The 25000-nt window shown below is 50.9% G+C and overlaps 4 protein-coding genes across 4 annotated transcripts; all 4 read right to left on the reverse strand.

The window, feature by feature from the left end:
- Window positions 1–2977: 2977 nt before the first annotated feature.
- LOC115251642 (vegetative cell wall protein gp1-like) lies at window positions 2978–5066 on the reverse strand. The gene is made up of 6 exons (XM_029844625.1): window positions 4830–5066; window positions 4668–4704; window positions 4169–4573; window positions 3990–4100; window positions 3623–3755; window positions 2978–3519 (listed from the first exon to the last, which is right to left on the reverse strand). Exons 1-5 carry the CDS (start codon window positions 4935–4937, stop codon window positions 3658–3660), a joined length of 759 nt encoding a protein of 252 aa, XP_029700485.1. The 5' UTR covers window positions 4938–5066; the 3' UTR covers window positions 2978–3519; window positions 3623–3657.
- Window positions 5067–5076: 10 nt separating this feature from the next.
- On the reverse strand, window positions 5077–13301 carry LOC115251838 (F-actin-uncapping protein LRRC16A-like; the record flags this gene model as incomplete). Its single annotated transcript, XM_029845509.1, has 31 exons — window positions 13116–13301; window positions 12615–12674; window positions 12417–12538; window positions 12207–12249; window positions 12067–12138; window positions 11606–11679; window positions 11461–11536; window positions 11164–11252; window positions 10966–11060; window positions 10152–10238; window positions 9972–10075; window positions 9816–9893; window positions 9627–9703; window positions 9445–9549; window positions 9110–9179; window positions 8936–9017; window positions 8773–8872; window positions 8042–8096; window positions 7780–7952; window positions 7606–7674; window positions 7445–7538; window positions 7279–7377; window positions 7076–7204; window positions 6866–6988; window positions 6621–6796; window positions 6459–6546; window positions 6146–6295; window positions 6004–6070; window positions 5562–5764; window positions 5367–5482; window positions 5077–5275 (listed from the first exon to the last, which is right to left on the reverse strand). Coding segments are annotated over exons 1-31 (3261 nt in total), but the record flags the coding sequence as incomplete, so codon positions are not given.
- On the reverse strand, window positions 13070–16252 carry carmil1 (capping protein regulator and myosin 1 linker 1). Its single transcript, XM_029844631.1, has 4 exons — window positions 16121–16252; window positions 14830–14927; window positions 14008–14058; window positions 13070–13511 (listed from the first exon to the last, which is right to left on the reverse strand). Exons 1-4 carry the CDS (start codon window positions 16143–16145, stop codon window positions 13398–13400), a joined length of 288 nt encoding a protein of 95 aa, XP_029700491.1. The 5' UTR covers window positions 16146–16252; the 3' UTR covers window positions 13070–13397.
- Window positions 16253–16899: 647 nt separating this feature from the next.
- On the reverse strand, window positions 16900–24460 carry LOC101064921 (ectonucleotide pyrophosphatase/phosphodiesterase family member 3). The gene is made up of 25 exons (XM_029844557.1): window positions 24362–24460; window positions 23910–23985; window positions 23547–23678; window positions 23311–23436; window positions 23163–23223; window positions 22983–23080; window positions 22795–22874; window positions 22609–22728; window positions 22422–22531; window positions 21845–21910; window positions 21707–21779; window positions 21148–21256; window positions 20920–21042; window positions 20718–20749; window positions 20491–20618; window positions 20308–20377; window positions 20144–20231; window positions 19893–20059; window positions 19606–19651; window positions 19378–19532; window positions 19119–19254; window positions 18803–18880; window positions 18594–18726; window positions 18223–18379; window positions 16900–18027 (listed from the first exon to the last, which is right to left on the reverse strand). Exons 1-25 carry the CDS (start codon window positions 24398–24400, stop codon window positions 17854–17856), a joined length of 2577 nt encoding a protein of 858 aa, XP_029700417.1. The 5' UTR covers window positions 24401–24460; the 3' UTR covers window positions 16900–17853.
- Window positions 24461–25000: the final 540 nt, after the last annotated feature.

Raw genomic sequence — 25000 nt, forward strand, 5'->3', positions numbered from 1 at the left:
CTGCACATCCTGTCGACTTTCACAATAAAACACATGGAAACCAGAGACATAAAGCGAAGCCTCGTTTCCATGGCAACAGCGACAGAGGCCTTTGTTTGGGTCGTGCATCTCTTAGCGGCTGTACGCCGGCGCTGCCCCTCAGATGCTGAAGATCAAAGGAACAAACATCAGCTTTGATCCCTGAAAACCCTGAAAACTTATTTCTTCTATTCTGGTAATTATGGGATGCTTTCAAAGTTTCTGAAGCTGCTGCTGCTTAAATCACTCAAACTGACTCAAACATCAAACAGTGATTTTCCAGTAAACTTTAAACCAAAGAGGTAGAACATTCAGAAAATACAGTTTCCATGGCAACAAAGGTCTATGGGATATGGGATATGGAAGTTAGGAATGAACCAGGATGAACCTTTGTCGGCTTCTATGAGAAGCATCGTCCTGTCCGGATCACCATGGCAACCATGGTTTAGGAAATGTGGGGTAGAACCAAACTAACTTAGGTGGAGGTTCACCTGGGTCAGGTGTCACACAGGTCTTCCACGGGTTCTTCCCAGGGTCCCCTCTGTCCCAGTATAACCAGCCCGTCTGTCCTCTGTCACAGTATAACCAGCCCATCTGTCCCTCTGTCCCAGTATAACCAGCCCGTCTGTCCTCTGTCACAGTATAACCAGCCCATCTGTCCTCTGTCCCAGTATAACCAGCCCGTCTGTCCTCTCCGTCCCAGTATAACCAGCCCGTCTGTCCTCTGTCCCAGTATAACCAGCCCATCTGTCCTCTGTCCAGTATAACCAGCCCATCTGTCCTCTGTCCCAGTATAACCAGCCCGTCTGTCCTCTGTCACAGTATAACCAGCCCATCTGTCCTCTGTCCCAGTATAACCAGCCCATCTGTCCTCTGTCCCAGTATAACCAGCCCGTCTGTCCTCTCCGTCCCAGTATAACCAGCCCGTCTGTCCTCTGTCCCAGTATAACCAGCCCGTCTGTCCTCTGTCCCAGTATAACCAGCCCATCTGTCCTCTGTCCCAGTATAACCAGCCCGTCTGTCCTCTGTCCCAGTATAACCAGCCCGTCTGTCCTCTCCGTCCCAGTATAAAACCAAGCCCGTCTGTCCTCTGTCCCAGCATAACCAACCCATCTGTCCCCTCTGTCCCAGTATAACCAGCCCGTCTGTCCTCTGTCCCAGTATAACCAGCCCATCTCTCTCTTTCCCAGTATCACCAGCCCGTCTGTTCTCTGTCCCAGTATAACCAGCCTATCTGTCCTCTCCGTCCCAGTATAACCAGCCTATCTGTCCTTTCCATCCCAGTATAACCAGCCCATCTGTCCTCTGTCCCAGTATAACCAGCCCGTCTGTCCTCTGTCCTAGTATAATCAGCCCGTCTGTCCTCTGTCCCAGTATAACCAGCCCATCTGTCCTCTCCGTCCCAGTTATAACCAGCCCGTCTGTCCTCTGTCCCAGTATAACCAGCCCATCTGTCCTCTCCGTCCCAGTATAACCAGCCCGTCGTCCTCTGTCCCAGTATAACCAGCCCATCTGTCCTCTCCGTCCCAGTATAACCAGCCCGTCTGTCTCTGGCCCAGTATAACCAGCCCGTCGGTCCTCTCCGTCCCAGTATAACCAGCCCGTCTCTCTCTTTCCCAGTATAACCAGCCCGTCTGTCCTCTGTCCCAGTATAACCAGCCTATCTGTCCTCTCCGTCCCAGTATAACCAGCCTATCTGTCCTTTCCATCCCAGTATAACCAGCCCATCTGTCCTCTGTCCCAGTATAACCAGCCCGTCTGTCCTCTGTCCCAGTATAACCAGCCTATCTGTCCTCTGTCCCAGTATAACCAGCCCATCTGTCCTCTCCGTCCCAGTATAACCAGCCCGTCTGTCCTCTGTCCCAGTATAACCAGCCCATCTGTCCTCTGTCCCAGTATAACCAGCCTATCTGTCCTCTGTCCCAGTATAACCAGCCCATCTGTCCTCTCCATCCCAGTATAACCAGCCCGTCTGTCCTCTGTCCCAGTATAACCAGCCCGTCTGTCCTCTCTTCATCCCTCCATCCCTCTCTCCCATCATGGATCTCTGTCAGATTCTTGCTGATGTGGCAGATGTTACCTGCCACCTCAGCACTGCAGCTGCAGCTTCACCACTTCACCTCCTCCACGACCTCCACTCATCCTGCTGCTCCTCCACAGGTGAATCATCTACGTGGAGGACAAGAAAGGTCTGTTGGCTTTCTGCGGCATCTCGTCTGGACCTCTGACCTTCCAGGAAAGCAAGTAGGCGGATAAAAGCAGGAAAGTTCCGAAGAACTGAGGAAAGTTAAGGAATTTGATCCACAGTGGAGGAGAATGGCTGCTTCCTTCTCACCGTTCACCACTGTTGTTGGCTGTCCCCCGTCGACCAATCAGAACAATGGACAGACAGGAGGAACCTGATCAGAGCGCATGACCCAGAATTAGGTCGGAAATAAGATCAAAGCACATGAAAGGAAGGAAATGTTCAGCTTTGAAGAATTGCAGACATCTAGCGGAGGATGAAGGTGAAGGTCGCTGATGTCAGCGCTTTCTGCTGATCACATGATCTGAGCTGACGGAGGCGGCGCTGCCACCCCACGGTCCTCACTGCCTGTGATGCATGATGGGACTTTTGGTTGATTAATCCTCTAAAAGCATCAGGAGCTGCCAAGTCCACCATGTGAAGAGCTTGGATGCAGTTCTGATCAGAGCTGGACCACCATCATGTCCTCCAATCAGAGCGCAGGTGGCTGCAGGGCCGACACAGGTGTGGAAGCTGGAGAAGAGAAACCACTCCTACTAGGATGTCCTATGAATGACATGGTGTCTGTTGTCACGCCAACCCCAATCTGCAGCATTCTGACCTCAGCTGCCGGTTCTGGTCCCCCTCCAGTCACACCAGGACCCTGGCCCAGCTGTCGGCAGGTGGAATCCTGGCTGAAGCCTCAGTTTCAGATAAAAACAGCTTTGCACGAGATTCTGAGGAGTCTAATTCTTTTAATAGCGGTAAAAAAAAATACAACAGGAACAATAAGCAGGATTTCAGAAACTGGCCCAAACAAATGTCAAAAGCATCCAGAATAAAAACCGTCACCTGTATATTTCTGCTCAGGTTGCAGCGATCGATACAAATCCTATTTAGTTAAAAAAAGAACCTCAGCTTCAAACATATTATACACCAGGAAGTGCAGCAGCACACCACTCATCAGCCGGTCACATGACCCTGATGGACGAGTCCACGGGTTTCAGCAAACTTTGCACATTTTTCGTTAAAATCTGATTATTATTGAAAATCCTGAGCTTAACTTTCATGTTTGCTTATTTTCTGACAGTAGAATGCTCCAGATCCTGAAAGGTCATGGGTTAATGAAGGTCCGCCTACGACACCCGACTGCGGCTCGTTTGGTTCCTCAGGCTGACAAACGTCCTCGCAGTCGTCCTCGCATTCGTCCTCTGATTTGCTGTCAGTCGGTGGCAGAAGCTCCTCCCCCTCATCCAGATCTGATTCTGGACGAATCACTGCCATCAAAAACCACAAACAAAAAGATTGAAAAGAACCCCAACCTAGCGGGGGTTCCACAGGTGCCCATACCGGGACCGCTCCCGAGTCCTCCGTACGTACCGTATGTGGGGAGGGACTTGGCTCGTTCTCGACTGTCAGTCGCAGCAGCAGAAAGGGACGATCTCTTCAGAGACGACCACCGTCTGCTGCCCGCAAACACGGGAGCTGAGCGGCTCCGTTATGGCGCCACCTTCTGGACAAACATCTGAATGTAGAAAAGAACTATCCCGATCTGAAATATAAACAATAAATGTTCCATTTTCTTCCTTTTGTCTTAAGGTTTCTACCTGCAGAAAATGATATCTGAAACTTACTTTACAGTAATATTCTAAAAGATGAAAAACAGACTTCTGAAGAAGTTTTGTTGGAAACATTTACAACTTTATACAAATGCTAATTGTATTGAGAAGACGGTAAAGACACCAACCGTCCTGTCCCGCAGGGCTGCTGCTGAGGCTCTCCACATCCTGTCCTGATGGCGCCCTCTTCAGACGAGGAGGAGGAAGTGGCGCTTTAGCAGGAGCCTCTGCAGAATCACCTGAGCAACCAAAACAAATGTCATTTCACATATTTAGAGACATAAGAGGATTCTGATCCTCTGCTCACCGCTGATGTAGGCGCTGCTCGGCCGGGAACCGATGGGACTGCTGGGATCGGAGGAACCAGTGGGACCAGTGGGACCAGTGGGACTGGTGGGACTGCTGGGATCGGAGGAACCAGTGGGACCAGTGGGACTGCTGGGACTGCTGGGATCGGAGGAACCAGTGGGACCAGTGGGACTGGTGGGACTGGTGGAACCGGTGGGACAGGTGGGACTGGCGACACTGGTGGAACCAGAGGAACTGATGGGACTGGTGGGACCTAAGGAACCAGTGGGACCGTCTGGTTCCACTGGGGGCTTTGATCCTTGGGGTGAGGGTGGCCTGGGGGTGATACAGTGTGGTTTGGATCTGGGAGCTGGTTCTGGCCTGGACTCAGCAGCCTCCTTGGCAGGTTGGACGTTTGATTTGACTGCAGCAAAAGAACCGATACAGGTGTAAAAACGTCTGCCCCCTGCTGGACACGCTGGGCAGCATGTCAGAATAAAATGAGGAGGACAACGTACCTTCATCAGCATCTGCTGCGTCCAACGTGGAGGTCGACTGACAACGCAGGAACAAATTTATGACATTAAAAACATGAAACAAGTAAAGACACACTAAATGTCTAAATTCTGTTGTGGGAAGCTTATTTCTTAATTCCCCCACTAAAACCAGTAGCACCTCACCTTCTTCACAGCCATCTTCTCTTGTCGGGCCTTCATCTCAGCAAGCAGGTCCAGGCCCATCACAGGAACACCAATAAGGCGAACGTGTGTGTTCTTCTCCTGCTTCATGTCGTTCTGCGGCGCCTCCTTCTCCTTCTCCTCAGCAGCTTCACCGGCTGCTGGAGCGTTCTCCGTCACAGAGTCGGCGTGCTCCAGGTGGAGCTCCTTCTGTGGTGGAGTCGGAGAGGCCTGTGTAGCTTCCTCGCCACTGGGCTAATACAGGCAGTTGAGCAGGGAGGAGGAGCAGCTGGGGAGGGCTGCGGTGGAGCGACGGCTGCAGCTCCGTGGCTCTTCTCTGAGCGGGACGTTCTGGATTTGATGAGGTTGAAGAAGCCGCTCTTCCTGGACTCGTGCTTCTTCTCTGTTGCTTCCTGCGGCGGGGGCTGGGACCTCCGACGGAGGAGAGTCTGAGGAGAGCCAGAGAGTTACTGGCGGTTGGACCTTCGCTAACTCACCGCCATGATGAGCACGTGTTGATGTTCGGATCAAAACTCTCACTTGAAGCTGAGCTTGATGACTTTCTTGTAGAAGAAGTCTTCCAGGCCTTCATCCAACTTCCCCATGATGCTGTTCTGCTCTGCTTCGTGCGTCACTAAGCGACGACTCGACTCTCGCTGGAGAATAACCACGGAGGACACGAGTGTTGATGTGCTAGACTAGTGCCGCACGGACTCCTCTCTGAGCTCCACTTACAGCTGCTCGGCTGGGTTTGGTCCTCTTCATGGGTTTGGGCCGGGTTTTGGTGCAGTGCTTCAGGGTTGTCAGCTCCACAGGGGGGAGCTCACTGAGACACACAGCACTTCTGCCCTGTGGCTGTGGGGCAGTTGAAGGAGGAGGAGGGTCTTCCACGTGGATGGGGACCTCCTCCAAAGCTTTGTCCAGGTCAAACTCCATCTCTGTAGGACCACGAGGGGAAGAACGTCAGACTAAACTGTTACGAGGTCAGAAGCTGAAGCAGCTGTGACGACATGCAACATGGTCGACTTCCTGTTTCATCTGGTTTCTGGGATCCTCAGTGGGTTTGAAGTTAAAGGCCAACTTGGCCCAGATGAAACAGATTTGTTACCCGGTTTAAGACGCTTCTGTCGTTGAGACTTGGGTCTAGTTAGTTCTGAATTTAGTGTGTCCTTCTCACCAAATGCGACAGAGACGGGTCGCAGCATTCTGACCAGAATACTCTTCCTCTTGGATGTAGGAGTCACCTGAAAGGGGACACAAGGACGTTACTGGACGTCCCAGTCAAGCTCCAGATGAGGCCCCAGCTTGTAAAAACCAACCATGCAGGGGTCCAAGTCCTCCAACCCACGGTTCTGGTCCTGGACATGACCCTGTTTCTGGTCCTTCAGGACCACCTCATCCACAACGTCGGTCTCCGTCTGGGCCTCCTGACGCACCAGAGGCTGAGACCTTCTGGTCACATGATCAGCCTGAAACCAAACAAGAGCGGGGGGCAATAAAGGATAGATGCAGAGAGATGGATGCACAGGTGGACAGATGGATGGATGGATGGATGGATGGATGGATGGATGGATGGATGGATGGATGGATGGATGGATGGATGGACGGATGGACAGATGGATGGATGCTCACCAGTGTGTGCTGGGACCTGGACAGAGACTCCAGGATTTCATCCAGGATCCGGTCAGACAGAAGCGAGGCCACGTTCAATTTGACTTCACTGTCGGAGACAGAAGAAGGTCCAGAATGCTGAGAGTGTCAGATGGAGCCTGGAGCTCCAGGAGATCAGCACACCTGATCTTGTTGATGATGTCCATCCCAGACTGGTCCAGCAGGGTGCTGCTGATGAAGCTGTGGGGGATGGTCATCCTTGCCGCTCCTGCCTTCAGCAGCTCCTGACGAAGGTTACCGCCCGCCATCACGTGAGGACACAGACGCTCAGCGGCGTCCACCATCATCACCAGCATCATCTACACAATGACCACTGCTGATGAATGGGTTTAGTTTAACGACGGCCACCACCCTGCTCCTGCTCTCACCTGCAGCTGCTCCTCCATCACCTGAGCCACCTCCCCGGCCATCGACTCCAGCTTGTCCTGAATGGCGCCGGTGCACATGCCTCCGGACAGGCCGCTCCTCAGGTGGTAGAGGCTCGGCAGCAGCTGCAACGGTGGGGGACATGTCCAGGTCCGCATCAGCTGCAATTCTGACTTTTTCTACACCAGAACTTTGACAGCCTGTCAACCTACCGTCTTGGAGCTCTTAGCGTCCGTCATGAGGTTCTTTGCCACCTTCACGTCCTCCTGGACCAGGCTGGTCTCTGAGAACCGCAGAGAGTTCAGGTGGTCCTGAACCCTCACGCACATCATGTCCATCATCTGTACCACACAGAGGTGAGGGGTCAGCGCGCACGTGTGTGTGTATGTGTGTATTTATGCATGTGTCTGCCCGCCTGCTGTGTGGTGGTCATCACGATCCCTTGCTGTAGGCGGTACGCCTGCTCCTGGAGGTACTTGCGCGTCTCATGGTTCCTCAGAAGGTACTGCTCCATCTACAGCGACAGAAAGGTTCTCAAAACTGAAATTTCACAGGTGACCTGGTGAACTCGGGAGAAGAACCTTCAGTAAAGCATCTTCTGTCTTCTCGGGGTTGGTCTTCAGCGCCTGGGCTGCGTCCATGATGGGGACAGGCATGAACCGGATGGTGAAGTTCCTGACGGGCAGAACATTTATCACCTGTGTTCCTCACATGTTCTTCACAACGACCGCGTTATACTCACTTCTCCAAAGCAGCAGCAACGTCCTGCAGTCCCTGAGGACTGACATTGTTTCTGTCCCACACAACAGTCCTGTCACACACACACACACACACACACACACACACACAGCATTAAAGAGTGATGACAGCCTCTGCTCCTCTTCCTCGCTGCTTCTCTGGCTGACCAGGGTCTGACCTCAGTTTGGTGTTGATCTGCAGGGCTTTGGCCAGCATCTTGGCTCCCATGTCCCCCATGGCGTTCCCACTGATGTCCAGCTTGGTCAGAGACGTGTTGCTGCCCAGGGCGTTGAGCAGGATGGAGAGGTCGCCCTTCAGTTTGGAATCAGCCAACGACAGTGAGCTCAGCGGCTGCAGAGAGGATCCACAGGCAGGTTAAAGCAACAGTTCCTCCAACTGGACATGAGGACACTTCTGTTGAGTTCTGCACTCGGACTCACCGAGTCCTCCTCCTGGATCATGTGGACCAGACTGCCCAGAACCTGAGCCACATTCCTTGAAGACAAAACAACAATGATAATAATCCTAATAATACATTTAAAATAAAACACCGTTCGTGACTCTAGGGGAACAGAGAGGAAGATCTGGGGGAACAGAGAGGAGGATCTGGGGGAACAGAGAGGAGGATCTGGGGGAACAGAGAAGAGGATCGAAGGGAACAGAGAGGAGGATCTGGGGGAACAGAGAGGAAGATCTGGGGGAACAGAGAGGAGGATCTGGGGGAACAGAGTGGAGGATCTGGGGGAACAGAGAGGAGGAACTGGGGGAACAGAGAGGAAGATCTGGGGGAACAGAGAGGAGGATCTGGGAGAACAGAGAGGAGGATCTGGGGGAACAGAGTGGAGGATCTGGGGGAACAGAGTGGAGGATTTGGGGGAACAGAGAGGAAGATCTGGGGGAACAGAGAGGAGGATCTGGGGGAACAGAGAGGAGGATCTGGGGGAACAGAGTGGAGGATTTGGGGGAACAGAGAGGAGGATCTGGGGGAACAGAGAGGAAGATCTGGGGGAACAGAGAGGAAGATCTGGGGGAACAGAGAGGAGGATCTGGGGGACCAGGATGATCTGGAACCAGTTAAGGGGGCTGGTCAGACTGAGGGGGGAGAGTCTACTGAGGAGGAAGGCAGAACAAGTAAAACCCAGAAGTCCAAAAGTGCTGAGTCATCACCCACTTAGACTTGATGTTGTTGAAGTTTTTGCCCAGTGAAAGGTGTTTGATGGAACGGTTCTTGGCCAGCCAGACCAGCAGGGTGGTCAGATCCATGTCCAGACCTGCGCCACAAAACCATCATCAACCATCACACAGCAGCACAGCCCAGACATCAAAGCTCTCACCATTGTCTGAAATGTCCAAGCAGGTGATGTTGGGAATCTCTGCAATGCAACCTTCCAGAATCTGGGATCCTCCGGAACGCAGCTGAGAACAGAAGCAACATGAATGAACGCCGCAAACCTGCTTCCATGTTTCTGGAGCTTCCTGCCTGCTCACGTCCGTTAAACGGGCTTTACCTCACAGCAGCTCAGATCCAGAGAAACATCACTCAGGTTTGGGTTACAGCCGAGTCCCAACAGCAAAGCTCTGCAGCAACAACAGCAACTTCAGGGAACTGACGCAACGGTCGGCCATTTAAACACCATTTAAACGCCATTTAAACGCCATTTAAACGCCATTTAAACTCCTTTTAAACTACTTTTAAACTCCTTCCAGGATCCCCTTTGATCCACTCTTCAGAAGGCGTCAACATCAAAGCTGGTGTCAACGAAGAGGATCTGGAGATGCTTGGTGAAGTAAGCTAATGCTAATGTGTGTCTCTCAGGTGTGTGTGTCTCAGGTGTGTCCTTACTTCAGAGCCTCCAGGGACAGTCTGGTTCCTGACAGGCTGACTGTGGTCAGAGCGAGGGCACTGCTGAAGAACTGTTTAAAGGACGACGGGATCTCTTTACACTTCCTGTACAGATGGGAAAACCTGTGTTTTGACCTGGTTTGTGTTGGGACAGTGTGTGCGTTTACAGACAGGTGAGAGACCTGTGAGAGAAGACGGTTTTTGACATGTTGAGGACACGAAGATGTTTCAAAGATCCTCTTAGTAAGGAGGAACATGCCTGAAAATAAAACACCACAGAAGAAACGTGAACAATGAGGTTTTCACACACGATTAAATAAACAACGTTTACAAACGTGGTGGTCCCTCAGGTGAGCGTCAGGTGTGTGTACCTGCTCCAGACAGCAGTCGCTGTTGGACAGGTCCAGACTCTCCAGACAGTTGGAGTGACTCAGGAAACTCTGGAGGCTCTGGGAAAAGACAAAATCACACTCAGCGTCTTCGTCCTGCTGGATCAATGAAGGTCTGAATACGGGCGAGCGTCCCACCGGCAGGTCGTCTCCTCTCAGGGAGTTTCCTGACAAGTCCAGATGTTTGAGCGTGGTGGCCACAGCTGGGTTCGAGCAGAGCGCCTGACAGAGACTGTTTACACCTGAAAGATGGAGAAAATCCACCTGAAGAGAAGAACTCACACAACAGGAAGTGTTCCAGTCCTTCTGTGAGTCCACCTTTAGGGGATGTGGATGTTCTGGACAGGTTCAGGAGCTTCAGACCCATGGGAAGTTTGGACAGCTGGGTGCTCAGAGCCGAAAGACCTGCAGGAAGTGACATCACATCAGTGAAGCATTGACCTTTGTGTGTGTGTACCTCTGTCCTCCAGGGAGCTGTTGCTCAGATTGAGAGTGTGTATGTTTGTGTGTGCGTGTGTGTGTCACTGTCCTCTAGAGACCTGTTGCTCAGAATGAGAGTGTGTATGTTTGTGTGTGCGTGTGTGTGTGTGCGCGTGTGTGTGCCACTGTCCTCCAGGGAGTTGTTGCTCAGATTGAGTGTGTGTGTGTGTGTGTGTGTGTGTGTGTGCGCACGTGTGTGTACCTCTGTCCTCCAGGGAGTGGTTGCTCAGATTGAGAGTGTGTGTGTGTGTACCTCTGTCCTCCAGGGAGTTGTTGCTCAGATTGAGAGTGCGTGTGTGTGTACCTCTGTCCTCCAGGCAGTTGTTGCTCAGACTGAGTGTGTGTGTGTGTGTATACCTCTGTCCTCCAGGGAGTTGTTGCTCAGATTGAGTGTGTGTGTGTGTGTGTGTGTGTACCTCTGTCCTCCAGGGAGTTGTTGCTCAGACTGAGTGTGTGTGTGTGTGTATACCTCTGTCCTCCAGGGAGTTGTTGCTCAGATTGAGTGTGTGTGTGTGTGTTTGTGTGTGTGTCCCTCTGTCCTCCAGGGAGTTGTTGCTCAGATTGAGTGTGTGTGTGTGTGTTTGTGTGTGTGTCCCTCTGTCCTCCAGGGAGTTGTTGCTCAGATTGAGTGTGTGTGTGTGTGTTTGTGTACCTCTGTCCTCCAGGGAGTTGTTGCTCAGATTGAGTGTGTGCAACATGGAGGCAGGGTTGTGTGACAGAGCAACGGCCAGTTTCTGAGCAAAATCACTGCAGGTGAAACAACCACGAGAGTGAGTTGATGACACAAACAGAATCAATCCTGCAGCCTCGTCCAGAGAGGAAGATAATGATGATGAGGAGAGTTTTAGACCTTTTCAGTCCAGCGTTCTCCAGCACCAGTTCTTCCAGCCGACTGGAGCGAGCCACGACCCGGAGGATCTGCTCACACACGTCTGTGGACTAAAACACTTTCATCTCAGTCAGACTGTCAGAGAGCAAATCTGGATCTGAATAAACAACAGGAATTTGTGGTTCATCTGTCCACAACAAAAACTACTGCTTGAGGAGAAGAAGAGAGATGGTGATGCTGGAGAACATCTGGACCATAGTGGAGGTTGTACGTCTCCATTGATGTATTGTTTTGTAATTGAAGCTTTATTGATTTTACCAGTTTGTAGTCCTTGCTGGAGACCTTAGTGAACCACTGGTTGTACTCCAGAACTGTGGTGATGGCCACCAGGTCCCTAGAAAAACAGCAGAAGAAGAGTTAACGGCAGGGAAGTCAGAGCTCCTGTTCTTCACACTCGCACCACCTGTTCTCCAGGTGAATGAAGTCCTGCAGGTTGAGATCTCTGGTGTCCTGGGTCAGGTAGATGGTGTCAACGTCCTGCCACAGGTGAGACAGCGAGACAGGTAAAAAGCTCCACATGCAACAGACACATACAGAACAGGCCTAACCTGACCAAACCAGTGCTAATGTAGCTAATGCTAATGCCGGATGCTACAGAACAGGCCTAACCTGACCAAACCAGTGCTAATGTAGCTAATGCTAGCTACAAACAGGCCTAACCTGACCAAACCAGTGCTAATGTAGCTAATGCTAATGCTGGATGCTACAGAACAGGCCTAACCTGACCAAACCAGTGCTAATGTAGCTAATGCCAATGCTGGATGCTACAGAACAGGCCTGAAACAGTTGACCAATCAGAGGGCAGTAATCAGATGTCCCTCGTCATCACATCCAGGCTAAACTGAAGTGCTGAAAGGTACTGACCCACTGGACCTCCTCTCTGTATGGAATACCCAGGAAATCACACACACACCCGGTACTGATGAGAGAAGCCTCCTGCAACGAGACAGCACCACTGTCAGAACCTGAAGACACACTCCAGAACCGTTTCCACTGTGACCCACCGCACGGTCCCAGATCAGCCGGGCCCTGCTCCTCCCAGAGAGCCTGCAGGGCCGCCGTCCTGTCTGGAGGCTTCAAACTCAACTTCTTCATCAGCTTCCTGCGTCAGAGAGAAACAGAATGAAGAGATTCCACATAGGCGCCAGCGTTCCGGGCCTGTGTCTCGGAGAACCTGAGGTACTCAGTGACTCCGCCCCCCTACTGGCACCTACACAGGTGATCCTTGGGGGGAGATCCTCCGGAGACAGCTGCCGATGTGAGCGATCACCTCATCCACCTCCTCGGTGGAGCCCAGGTGGAGGTTCCACAGGCCGCGGTCATACTGCAGCACCAACTGCAGGGGGCGACACAGAGCGCTGAATCATTAATGAGCTGCAGGACGAGCTGCTCCACATCTGGTCTGCACACACCTGAGTGGGCTTGTTGCTGCTGATCCCCTGGATATCCAGGTAACTGAAGGAATGTTCAAGCTGTAATAAAACAGGGTTAGAGATTAGGAAACCTAATCTTGGATTTCATCATGTTTACAAACAAACTGGCGGATGAAGCAACACACCAGAGCTGTTTCTGGTATGTAGCTAGGCTAGCTACATGCTAACATCACAGAGATGGGGGAAGAGGGGAGAGAGAGGGGGGAGAGAAGGGAGAGAGAGAGAGATAGACAGGGAGAGGGGGAGGGAGGGAAGAGATGAGAGAGAGAGACAGGTGGGGAGAGAAAGACAGGTGGGGAGAGAGAGAGGAGAGAGCCCTCCTCCTTAACCGACCAGATGTTAATTCCTGTTTTGTGTTTTTTTTAAACACACACACACACACACACACACACACACACACACACACACAGACAATAAAAGCAAAGGTCAAGGGTCAGCTGGCTCAGATTTATGTAATTTTTTTCTCTCTTATAAACAGACGTTTGTTGTTGGAGCTGAACACTGACGGGAACATGGGCTGTTCCCGTCAGTGTTCCCGTCGGTGTTCCCGTCGGTGTTCCCGTCAGTGTTCCCGTCGGTGTTCCCGTCAGTGTTCCCGTCGGTGTTCCCGTCAGTGTTCCCTGGCCAGATGTTGCTGGGTTTAATAACGTTCTCACTCTCAGTCATGTATTCATTCCCTGCAGGATGACGGATGTTTCCACAGACTCGTGAATGTCTGGTGGATCCCAGAGAAGCTGGACTAACGTGGGACAGGGAAGAGCTTCAGCAAAGACCGGGACTTGGCTCCCGTTGAAACGAGGCTTCCTTCCTGCTGCCTGCAGGTCCGCCTTCTCTTCCTCTGTTTTCCTTTCCCGAGGCTGTTCTCACAGCAGCATTCTGGGCAACAGGATCAGATGTCGGGACATGTTCACGTCTGGGCTCAGACTGAAAATCAGGTCAGATCAACAAAACCATGACACCACTAAACCACAAGGGTGGCGCTACAGAGAAGCCTGGCTCAGGCTCTGGGGGCATTCCTGTACCTGCCAGGTAGGACTGGGCGGAGCTACACACCGCTAATTGGTCAACAAAGTGTCCAAATTTGTTTTAGATCTACAAATGAATGTTTGGACCATAAACTGGATCCATCGGAAAACGCAGCTGAAACATTTGGATTTAAAATGTGACACAACAAGAAAAAACATCTGGAGGAGGAGGAGAGGAAACGGACAGAAGGTGAAGGTTAGAGCTTCAAACACCTGCGTCACAGGTACCCAAACACCTGGATCACAGGTACCCAAACACCTGGATCACAGGTACCCGAACACCTGCGTCACAGGTACCCAAACACCTGGGTCACAAGTGCCCAAACACCTGGATCCCGGGTACCCACCTTTGAGGGGAGCCGTGCTGTCAACAGGTACGCTCGATGAGACGCCAAAGCCTGAGGACACACACACACACACACACACACACACACACACACACACACACACACACACACACACACACACTTATAAACAACCACTCTGATTGGTTCAATAACATCACACTCATGATGCCACTCCAGTCAGATCCACCGAGGGATCCACCAGAGGAACAGCAGATCCCTGAACACGTTACTTCATGACTCAAGGTGGGTTTGTGGTGTGTTGGAATGTAGCACACAAGCAAACATGCGCGTGCTTGTGCGTGTGTGTACGTGTGTTGAATCATGTCCCGACAGGAGTGTGCTGGCTCAGCAATCCCAGAGGGATCCGGCCTCCTGAAATCAATGTCAACTATGAATTTGATCACTTGCTCCCAATAACAATCATTCATGGGAGAAACAAATGTTGAAGAAGCTTGACGGACATTTCAATTTCACCACTGTTGTGCTGGAGAGCAAAACACACACACACACACACACACACACACACACACACACACACGCACAAAAATGCTGAATTGTGTTTAGTGAGCGTTTACAGGAGAAGATCTGATTGTTTCTGCATCCACATCAACTCTCACAACCACTACAGTCGCACGTCGCCAGGGGCAACAGCCCAGATGCCTCCGTGATGCTGCACCATGACCAGGTCAGACCAAACCGGGTTCACGGTCTGGTCCGGTCTGGTGGTTCTCCCCACCATCACTCCATCCTCTGCCTCAGCTTCATCACTCATCATCTTCAGTAACTTCCTCCATCAGCTGAAAACACACACGTGTGACGTACCAGCACTCGGCTCTCCACCTTGTCACCTTTGACCTCCAGCTGGACTTTGCGCCTCAGGGTCAGTTTGACCGTCCGACCCACCGTCTCCCGGACGCTCTCTACAGCAGACAGGAGGAACAATGTCACAAGATGGAGACGTCACACAATCTACACAACAGCTAACATGTCTGTGAGGGACCCTCCATCAGGGGAGGGGAGGAGACTGAGAGAGGCCACGCCCCTCGCCGTGAGGACGCCGCAGTGCTCAGCAGGATAAGAAAAACAGGATGGCTCGAGATTTTAATAAAGAACTGATCAAATACATTAAAACTGAGCCAGCAGGCGTTTCTAATCAGCTACTAATTTAATCAATGACTGTGATGATGTGAACAAGATCTTGTTGCGTATGTTAGCAGCAGCAGTAGAAGGTTGGAAAAAGTTTGGGTTTTGTGAGTTAGAAGAGAAACAGGATGAAAACACATGAGTGTGTGTGTGTGTGTGTGTGTGTGTGTGTGTGTGTGTGTGTGTGTGTGTGTGTCAACACATCTGATTAAAAGGAACAGCTGGAAACACAGAGCTCAATTCATGCCTGATGCTAACAGATGCTAAACCAGAGTGGTCCGAGCCCCTGCCTACTGGCTCTGGTCCATCACCAGGCAGCCGCCTCACAAATATCAGATTTTTATACATATACTCAATAAAAGGGACTTTATGTGCCCGCCAGGACATTTGTGACCCTGCAAAACGTTTTGGGTCCTAAAACATGAACATGACTGATGATGTGCCAGAATCTTGCAGGTTTCCAGCTGCTGTGACGGGCGCGGAGGCCACGCCCCCCTTGACCCCTCCCCCGCCCCCCCACCAGGAAGTGAGCGGCTCTCAGGTAACCCGCAGGGGCAGAAAGTCCCCTCACACACCCAAACCCACGGCTTCGCCCCCAACACTGGGGTGGAACTCCTGGAAAGTCCAGTCGGGCGAAACTACGCGTCACCATCAGCGACCATTGACACAGAATCAGCGGGAAACGTGTCAGAAATTAATAAAAAAGGGACATAAAACACACTCTAGAAGGTTGCCCCCCAGAAACCAGCAGGAAGCGGTTCTTATCCCTCCCGGGTGGGAATGTTTCACTTCTTGGGCTCAACACGAGCTTGAAGCGGATTCTTTCACTCTTTACCTCCGTAATTCCACGTTTTCCGTTTCAACCCGAGGATTTCAGGACAGTTTAGGGATAAATGTCAGATTTAAGACAACTAACGGAGATGAAACGGAGATACAGTCAAGTGAGCGTTGTATAAACATGTTGTTTTACCGAACAGTTCGGAGTTCTGGTCCATTTCTGCCGACGTAAACACCGAGCTGCGGTCCGGAGGAGAGGGCAGGAGAGACGGCCACAACACGGGACAAAAGCGGCGGAAGGACCGCTGGAAGGTGGAGTTTTCTCCTGTTAACGCGACGGTACCTGTCTGACCCACACGCGCGCGCACGCACGCACGCTTCAGAAAAGTTTGTTTTGGCTCCTCAAGAAGCAGAAGCGGAAAGAACTGCGACACCTAGTGGCCGTTTTAGGGAACTGCTCCTTGATTACGTTGAAAAACTGGTTTTAAAAGAAAAATCACCTGGATGTTTCACACCTGAAATAGCTGTAAAACACAGATTATGTCCCCGAATCACTGAGAGAAAGAGAGACATTTGAAACACAGTATTTTAATTTTATTTTTTGTTATTGATCAGGACAAAAAAAAAATTAAATCAAGAAAATAAACAATTAGAAAGCCATCCAGAAATAAATTACAGGCAAAAATGAAATATTGTGACCATTTGGTTTTAAATCTAAACACTAGGTCGAGGAACAAACCTTTAATGATTAAATAATTTTCCAATAATCAACCTGTCCTCTGATACACACCTAGAAACCAGGATGATCATACATTTATGTGGTTACATTTATCTTCGTGAAAGGGTTTTATCTTTGTACATTTGCGGAGCCACAACACCAAACATTGAAACAGTATAAATATGAATAAAACAAATAAAAGTGTGACATCATAAAGATCAATGGGATGGATGGATGTTGGATGTTTACGAATGAAAGACATCAAAGGTGTTTATTTGATGAAGCAGAACAAACCTTTTTCTCATCACTGATGAGAAGTAAATATCAAATTGCACCTATAAAGTATAAAAATGAGCCTGGGAAACGGGGAAATGCTCACATGACCTCTTCCACGACCTTGGTGCTGATTTGTGTTGAGGCCCAGATGTCTGGATACAACCTGAGTAACAGCAGGTGGCGCTGTTTCTCACGGGAATCCCAGTGACTCTAAAGCCCTGTTTTATCTGCTTTGATCTACAGGAAGTGGGACAACAACACAACAACCCGGCCCAGATGAAGACGTTCGGTTCAAAACATACAATTTCCAAGCTTAATGACTTCAGAGAGTTTCAGTTTAATTCATGAGGTTCATCTGTGAGGTAGAAAGGTGAGTTCGACCAATCACGATGGTGGGCGTGGCATCTGGGTCACAGTGGGCGTGTCTGTCTGTAGGTTCCTCCCCCATAACCACTAGTTTGATTTATTACAGGTTTATAGGGGTACAATAAACAACAATGGCCAAACCCGCGAGCAGCTTAATCGATGAGATCAGTTTTTTCAGATGATTCAGCATTTTTATCTTAGCAGCGTGTTTAAAACGTTTTCAAAAAATCATTTTAAATGACTTATATTTCAGCTGGTGTTTAGAATATCATAAAACATCTTTACAGGTTAAAATTTCTGGTTAGCAGGTATTTTTTATATAGTTTGATTCATATTTTATCCACAAACAGCAAATACTAAAACCTCAACTGCCTTCCAGCTTATCACATGTGGAAAACAAGGTTACCTGTGTGATGACCACGCCGCCCCTCTACACTAATTTACAGGTGCAGCAGGGGGGCAGGGCCGGGAGGCCCAGAGAGCGAGAGCTGACACAGACGCGTCTCAAATAAATAAAACGTCTGTGTTGATGCTCAGCTCTCTACGCTGTTACAATCTTTGTACTGTCATGGTTTCCTGCGGATGGCTGCTGTGGGGCGGGTCTTCACCCGCAGCAGCTCTGCGATTGGTCGACTGCTGCCCTGGTAGAAATCCAAGCCCGCCACCCACTCCACATCCCTCACACGTGATTGGTGGAACCACATGAGCTCTTCCACCCAGTTAGATTCCGTTTCTGTACCCTGACGACAGAAAGGTACAATAAATTGGCCGGCCGGCAGGAAGACAGGTCATGACCGTGTGTGCGCGCTCTTTCATCTTTTCAGACGGGGGGTAACTTAGAGTTACCATGGTGACAGTTACCATGGATAGTCAAAGATGACAGACATTAAGGGGGTTGTCTTTTCTGTAATTGCAGGTGTGGTTGGAGTCTTTACCTTGCAGCTCTCTGAGTTGTCTGGTCGGTGAGGCAGAAGGAAAGACACAGTCTGCAGTTCGCCATGGCAACCATCCACGGACAGCGCTGAGTCCTTGCAGCTGGTCACCAGCACAAAGTAATGAGTGGGTATGGAGATGTTGGTGCCTGACACGGACCTGCACAGGGAGGACACCGGGCCTAAGAATCAACATGTACACTCTATAAAAATTGATCCCATCAGTTCCCATGGTGAAATGGGAGTGGTCAGGGGGTGGGGGGGTTCAGGACGGGTCAGGGTTGGGTCGAGCCAGGGTCAGATGGTGGCCCTAAGTGGACAGAGAAGACTCTGGAACTGAAACCACAGAAGAGGTTCGGATGGTTGAAACTCACTGCTGGATCTGCTCTGCAGCGTCGTGCCGGCCGTCGTAGTTGTAGTCAAACACTGGTCCCACCACCACATTAATTCCATCGTAAATAAAGGCATATTTCTTCAACAAGGTGTTGTGAAAGTAGGCCCAGATTCCTGCAACAGACAGGACAGGGTGGGTGACAAAGACAGCGCCCCCTGCTGGCTCAATTCACCTAGAATCCGGACTCACTCTTAAACTCGGGGTACATGGGCACCACGTTGCTCATGAGCAGGGCGTCGTACTGCTGTTCTGCCGTTACGTTCAGATCTAAAACATACAGGAAACACACACGTAACTCCCATCGCCACCAAACACCTGAACACACACGCCAGCTGTGTGGTCGACTCTTTAATGATGATGCTGGACACGCGTGTGACGTGTGCTCCTGGAGGTGTTGTGGCTCTGGCCTTTGAGCCTACACCTGAGGAACAGCATCCACATCGATGATCTGAGACATAAACCGTCCTCTAAATCCTTTCACCGTGGTTCTGTGAGTGATGCCTACTGGGTGGGTATAAGAAGCCGTGTGTCACATTTCCTGCAGCGTTGTACTGGTCACATCTGGGACTCTGGGATGAGGGTACTCTGACATCAGGCCTCAGACAGTCTGGTACCTCTGAAGGCAGTGGGTCCATGTTTCCCTACAGGACTCAGACAAACGACTTATCTCACTCACAAACCAAGAAGAAACAAAGCTGGCCCACAGCTGCTGAGGGGTCACCACAGCTCCGTGAAGCTTGTGGAGTCGTCATGGTGACACTCACCGGTTTATGGAGAGTGAAGGAGCTCCACAGAGGCATCAGCGCGGTCCGGCTGTAGGCACTGACGAAACCTTGGTGACGGAGGATGCAGTAACTCTGATCGGGCTGAAGCATCCGAGGACGCCCGAATGGCATGTGAAGGTTCTCAGCAGCCAACGCTGGAAGCATCAGGAAAGAATCTTTCATTAAAGAAAGAAACAACACGAGGAAGAAACTGCTGCTTCACCCAACCTTCTTCTGTGGTCAGATTCAGACGACTGTTGGAGGTGTTTCCACTCTGAAGAGAAGGAGAACAGGAAGGGAGTCAGTGGCACAGCTTTAGCTGAGAAATGATGTGATTCCAAAGTCGATAAAACTAATCAAGTCTAATACAGCTGAGGAACTCATGGGGAACCAGCCCGTGCGTCCCCTTCACCCCAGATAAACCAGTCAGGACTCAGCAGATGTCTGGAGTTACATCTCGGTCAGTCAATCAGTGAATTCAAACATAAGAAACTTGAATGTTGAGCAGAACCCACTGAACAGGAGCATCCCAGACTGTCCTCAGGGTCCAAGCTGGTCAGCTGGCACTGATCCGGCCGACTCAGTTCTGCAGGGAAGGTGGGCGTGAAGTATGGCTGCTTCAGCAGGTGGTTCATGCTGCCATGAGTCCCGTTGTTGTCAGCAGGAGAAATCTGGAGCACATCTGCAGGAAGAACACCCTCAGAGGTTCTGCCAGGATAAGAACATGCACACACACACACACACACACACACACACACTCACTCACCACACATCAGGTTGTACAGCTCAATGTTGGAAAAGGGTTCTACCACGGTCTTGGAGACAAATGTGGGTCCATAACTGAGGAACATGGCCTGAAAGGAGAGCAGAGGACAGTTTAACAGCTGCAGCACCGACAGACAACACACCTGCAGCCACGTGGACGCTCACGTGCATGCTCTCAGCATCATTGTCATAGCCGTGGTTTCCCCCAGAGCAGAAGGTCAGAGATCCCCGATACCTGCAGACACAAACATCAGACAGGTCTGGCAGCAGCTTCGCACTGACAGGCTGCTTTGGAAGATCAAGGTCCTCCTGAGGAGCGAGTGCACGTGCTCTCGCTCATGTCGATACCTCTCAAAGAGCCATTTCACCTCCACCAGAACACTGACGTCCTCAATGCGGCGGCTGTTGGCAAAGTGGAGACGTTTGGGAAGGTTGGCCTTCAGGTAGGGTTTGATCTTTTGATCCGGTTTCTTACACTGTAAACAGGGGGACATGTTTGATGGTGGAAGGGTGGATGACGTTGAGGACAGTTCCACACTGAGGTGGTCCTTGTTTGGAGAGGCTGAAATACTGACCGTCATGTTAGCCACGAGTCCAGCTGGGTCCCCTGTCAAAGGAAGAAAGCAGAACGTGTTGAAAGCACCACCTTTCCTCAATGGCGGAACACGTTCCTCAACATGACCTTCTGCACCCACAGGTGAGCAACCATTCTCTGGATTTTGGGTCGATGTGTTTCAGGCTTGGCGGACGCTCTGGCCTGCTCTGCTCTTTACTCACACGTTGTGTCTTTATCTCTGGGCCTGATGCGTCCAAACGGCCCCTCGGTCACCCAGTACTTGCTAACGTTGCCCACCAGCTCCTGCAGCGTCTCCTTCCTGCTGCAGCTCATCTCCTCCATACCTGAAACACAATCAGCTGTTAGCAGCAGTTAGCAGTTAGCGTGATGAGTCATCTTCTCACGGGTTCAAAGGTCAACTGGGTGTTGATTAGGGAACGTGACGTTACCGTGATCTGCCAGGACGATGATGTTAAGACAACGGTGGAGGCCAATCTGCTTCAGGCCGTTCATCAGCTGACCCATGATCCGGTCAATGTTCTGGATGGCCAGAATCAGCTGCAGGACACAAAAACATCCAGAACTCCTCACAGATGGATCCCACAAATCAGCACCAAAATCAAAGAGAGCTTTTCTGTGGGAAACAACATTAGTAATGCTCCTGGTGGTGGACTCCTGATACAATGGAGGAGCAGCACTGGTGACAGGACCACTGTGGAGGTGGTGCTGGTGGTTCTGAGCTTGAGAGCTATTTAGGACGTCTTTAATGTCCATTAATTCTCTTAAATATGCTAATGATGGACTATCAGCCACCCTTAGCATACTAAAGAGGAACTTTAACTGATGGAGGGGTCTAAATCAGGGACAGGAACCACCTGCACAAATCTTTAATATCCAATAAACCGGTCTGAAGGAGGATCAAGCTCCGGAATCCCATACGTGCACCAGTCTGAGTCAGATTTTCTCTGGGTGCTTCATTTCATGGCTCTTATCTGCGTTCAGACTCACCCCCCCGCTCACAGGGCCGTATTTGTGGCCGGATTTGTCAGGTTCCTCCAGATACAGGGTGAAGAAGTCTGGTCTGGATGGAGACAGAGTCTGAGATGACACCAAACAAAAGCACAGAGCAGCTGATGGTGGACAGACCTTTGGTCCTCAGGCAGCTGGAGCCACTGCAGCACAGTGAAGACTCGCTCTTCAAATGGAACTTTACTGAAACACGAAAGAATTTAGGATTTAGGGGGGAAACTTTCAGGCAGCAACAGGAGAAATGCTGGAAATCCTCCTGTCAAAAACGGCAGAGGCTCTGATGTTGAAGCTCCAGGACGAGGATCAGCGGAGCATCAACATGAAGACGTAGATGGATTTATGAGCTGAGCTTCTAAAGTTCAAGAGTAATTAGACTCATCAGGGGAGGCTTTTACAGCGCAGCTCCTGTTATTTCTGCGTTAATCTCTCTGATAAAGTCATCAGGCCCACTTATCACACCTTTATCACAGGCCAGAATCAAAGTATCAAAGTTTCCTGAAGATAAACTTTCATCTCATCGTTGCTGATGAAACCCACAGACCTTTCCCAGTAGCCCCACAACCAGGCTTCTGCATAACTGGGCTGGTCTTACTGGCATTACTGGGAGCTCGGCAGGTGAAGAATCAGGTGACCCACAGCACCCTGTACGGCGCTTGTTCCCATGACGCACAGCAGCACAAACACCAGCTCTCACCCGTCGTACTGACGGTGGATGTCCGGAAAGCTTCCGTTGATTTTGACGTCTGATCCGGGCCAGAAGAAGGTTCCTGATTTCAGGCCCTGGTACGTGGCTGTGTGCCAGATCTGCGAGGACATGCCGGCCCGTTAATGACCGGAGCTCCACAGCGTCTGCACCAGTCTGACAGCAGCTGATCACTCACGGGTTGGCCCAGGTACCAGGCCGGGTTGCTCTTCTCCTCGCTGGACAGGGTGAAGGTGGCATCAAACACCGGGTCATACATGACGTTGTCGATTAAACCGTTGGATTCTGGGTAAAGACCCTGAGAAGACAACAACGGGAGTGAGAACCTGTGTGAGGACCCCCCCCGTCGCCTGCGTGTCATTACCGTAACGATGGTGTAGTGGTTGGGAAAAGTCTTGCTGGGAAACGCTGCCTGCATGAACGGGGCCGATGTTCCACATTTCCCTGTGACGGAGAGCAAAAGCAGGTCAGAAGGAACTCAGTGGAGGCTCGTCATCAAAAAAACACAGAAAGACACAGTCGGAATAAAGGCGTTCTCAGGTCGTGACTCACTCAGCTTGTCCAGAACCGGCAGGAGCGTGTGCCACGACTGCAGGTACTCTGGTCGCAGCCCGTCCAGCGACACCAGGAGCAGCGGCTGGCGTGTGACGCTGTCGGACAAACCAGATCAGAGAACAGCTGTGAAAAATGACTCGACTCAGGTGGAACACGCCGCTGTCATTCAGACGGTACCCTGCTGGACACACGGGCGCTGACAGGTTGTCACACTGGTCCTCCACCCACGACGGCTCACCTACAGCAACAGGAAGAATGTGAATCATTGAGGGTCATCACTTCCTGTTAACGACCGCGGTCCTCAGCCTCCTCGGTCGAGCGATCCCGTGGCAGACGTGTCTGTAGTTGGTGCAGCAGTCTCCCGCAGACAGACAGTCGTCAGAGCACTGACACCGGCTCCCCGACAGCCTCTTCTCTCCACACCGCAGCGTCGTGCACTCCCACAGCTCACCTGAAGCAACAATCGTAAAACATCAGGCCAGCGGCGTTAGCATGAACTCTGCCGACTCAGCAGTGGTTGAAGAAGAGCTGAGGCACACATCAAACATCTCAACGGCTCACTCGCTGCTTTGCAGAGGTCAAAGAAGTCGTAGCAGCAGCTGTTGGTGGCCTTGCAGCTCTCGTCACAGCGACAGCCGGGGGTCTCGTCGTCGAACGCTTCGTAGCAACGGTTCCTGCAGGACGTGTGCGGCGCTACAGCATCAGGAAGGAATCAGGAAAATATGAGGTTTTCCCAGCAGGTAACAGGGGGCGTGTCCTATTGTAAGAAAAACACCTGTCCACCAGTCTTTAAACCCATTTATTAACCTCACAGAATTTTTTTTATGAGTGTGTGCGCGCGCGCGCGCGTGTGTGTGTGTGTGTGTGTGTGTGTGTGTGTGTGTGTGTGTGTGTGTGTGTGTGTGTGAGTGCACAACTTAGCACCATTTTCTTTCTTTAGTCCGAGACCGAGTCCAAGACCGAGGACCAGGATCACAACCACAACTGCCAGCACACCTATCTGTAACAGACCCCCCCCCACACACACACGCACACACACACACACGCACACACACACACACACACGCACACGTGGAAGCAGTTAAAAGTGCTGATGTCTATGTGAAACTGCAGCTTTCTAAAGGAGCTGTAACTACAGTAGAAGCTGAGAGTCTTTTTAAAAATCAACTCTTTTCCACACATGAAGGAAGATCTCGATAGTTCAAACCCATCAGAGTCTCAGCAGAAGATGAACCAGCTGTGGAACCGTTGTACTGATGCTCCACCTCAGCCAGGACCAATCATTCATAGTTCCTCTGGACGTCCCACGGCTGGTCTCACCATCAGGGACAACACAGACTCGTATCATGATGTGACTTTCTGATGTTTGTACTCACAATTATCTTCTTGTTCTGTGACTTCTTTCCCAAACCCATGGTTACGGCGACGGCTCCTCCGCTCAGGCGTATGTGGTGCTGGTGCCCTCTGGACTCAGAGAAGTTATTGATTAGCTGGAGTTGGTGATAACCTCACATTTCTATGTTTCATCTCATCACAGCAGAAAAAACAGCTCCTCACACCTGATAACATCAGCATTTATGGTTTTATAGCACAAACACTGAGCTGGAGTAGCGCTGGAACTGACTGCCAGGAAGAGCTGAGCTCCAGCTGATTGCTGCAGGTGTTCCAGGTGTCAGAAGAATGAAGAATAACTTTTACAACAACAAAAAAAATCTGGAGCTTCAGGCTGACCGATGTCAACACGCAGGGAAGAGGAGCAACATGTGGAAATATGAGCAACGTCCTGAAGACAGGGAGGAAATGGAGCTGGAAGCAAATCTACTGAAACTCAACAGTTGTGGGAGAAAAGTATGAAAATAAAGAACTGAATGAACGGTGGAGAACGTTCTCCAGTTAGTGGACCTGGCAGGGTGGAGGATGCACACCTGTAGGGTTTGCTGTTGGACGTGTTCCCCTGTTTCATGTACAGAGGAACAGCGACCCCTGTTGGAAGGTTTAAAACAATTAAAATCATC

The sequence above is a fragment of the Takifugu rubripes genome, chromosome 12 (assembly GCF_901000725.2).
Source record: "Takifugu rubripes chromosome 12, fTakRub1.2, whole genome shotgun sequence".
NCBI classification, from domain to species: domain Eukaryota; kingdom Metazoa; phylum Chordata; class Actinopteri; order Tetraodontiformes; family Tetraodontidae; genus Takifugu; species Takifugu rubripes.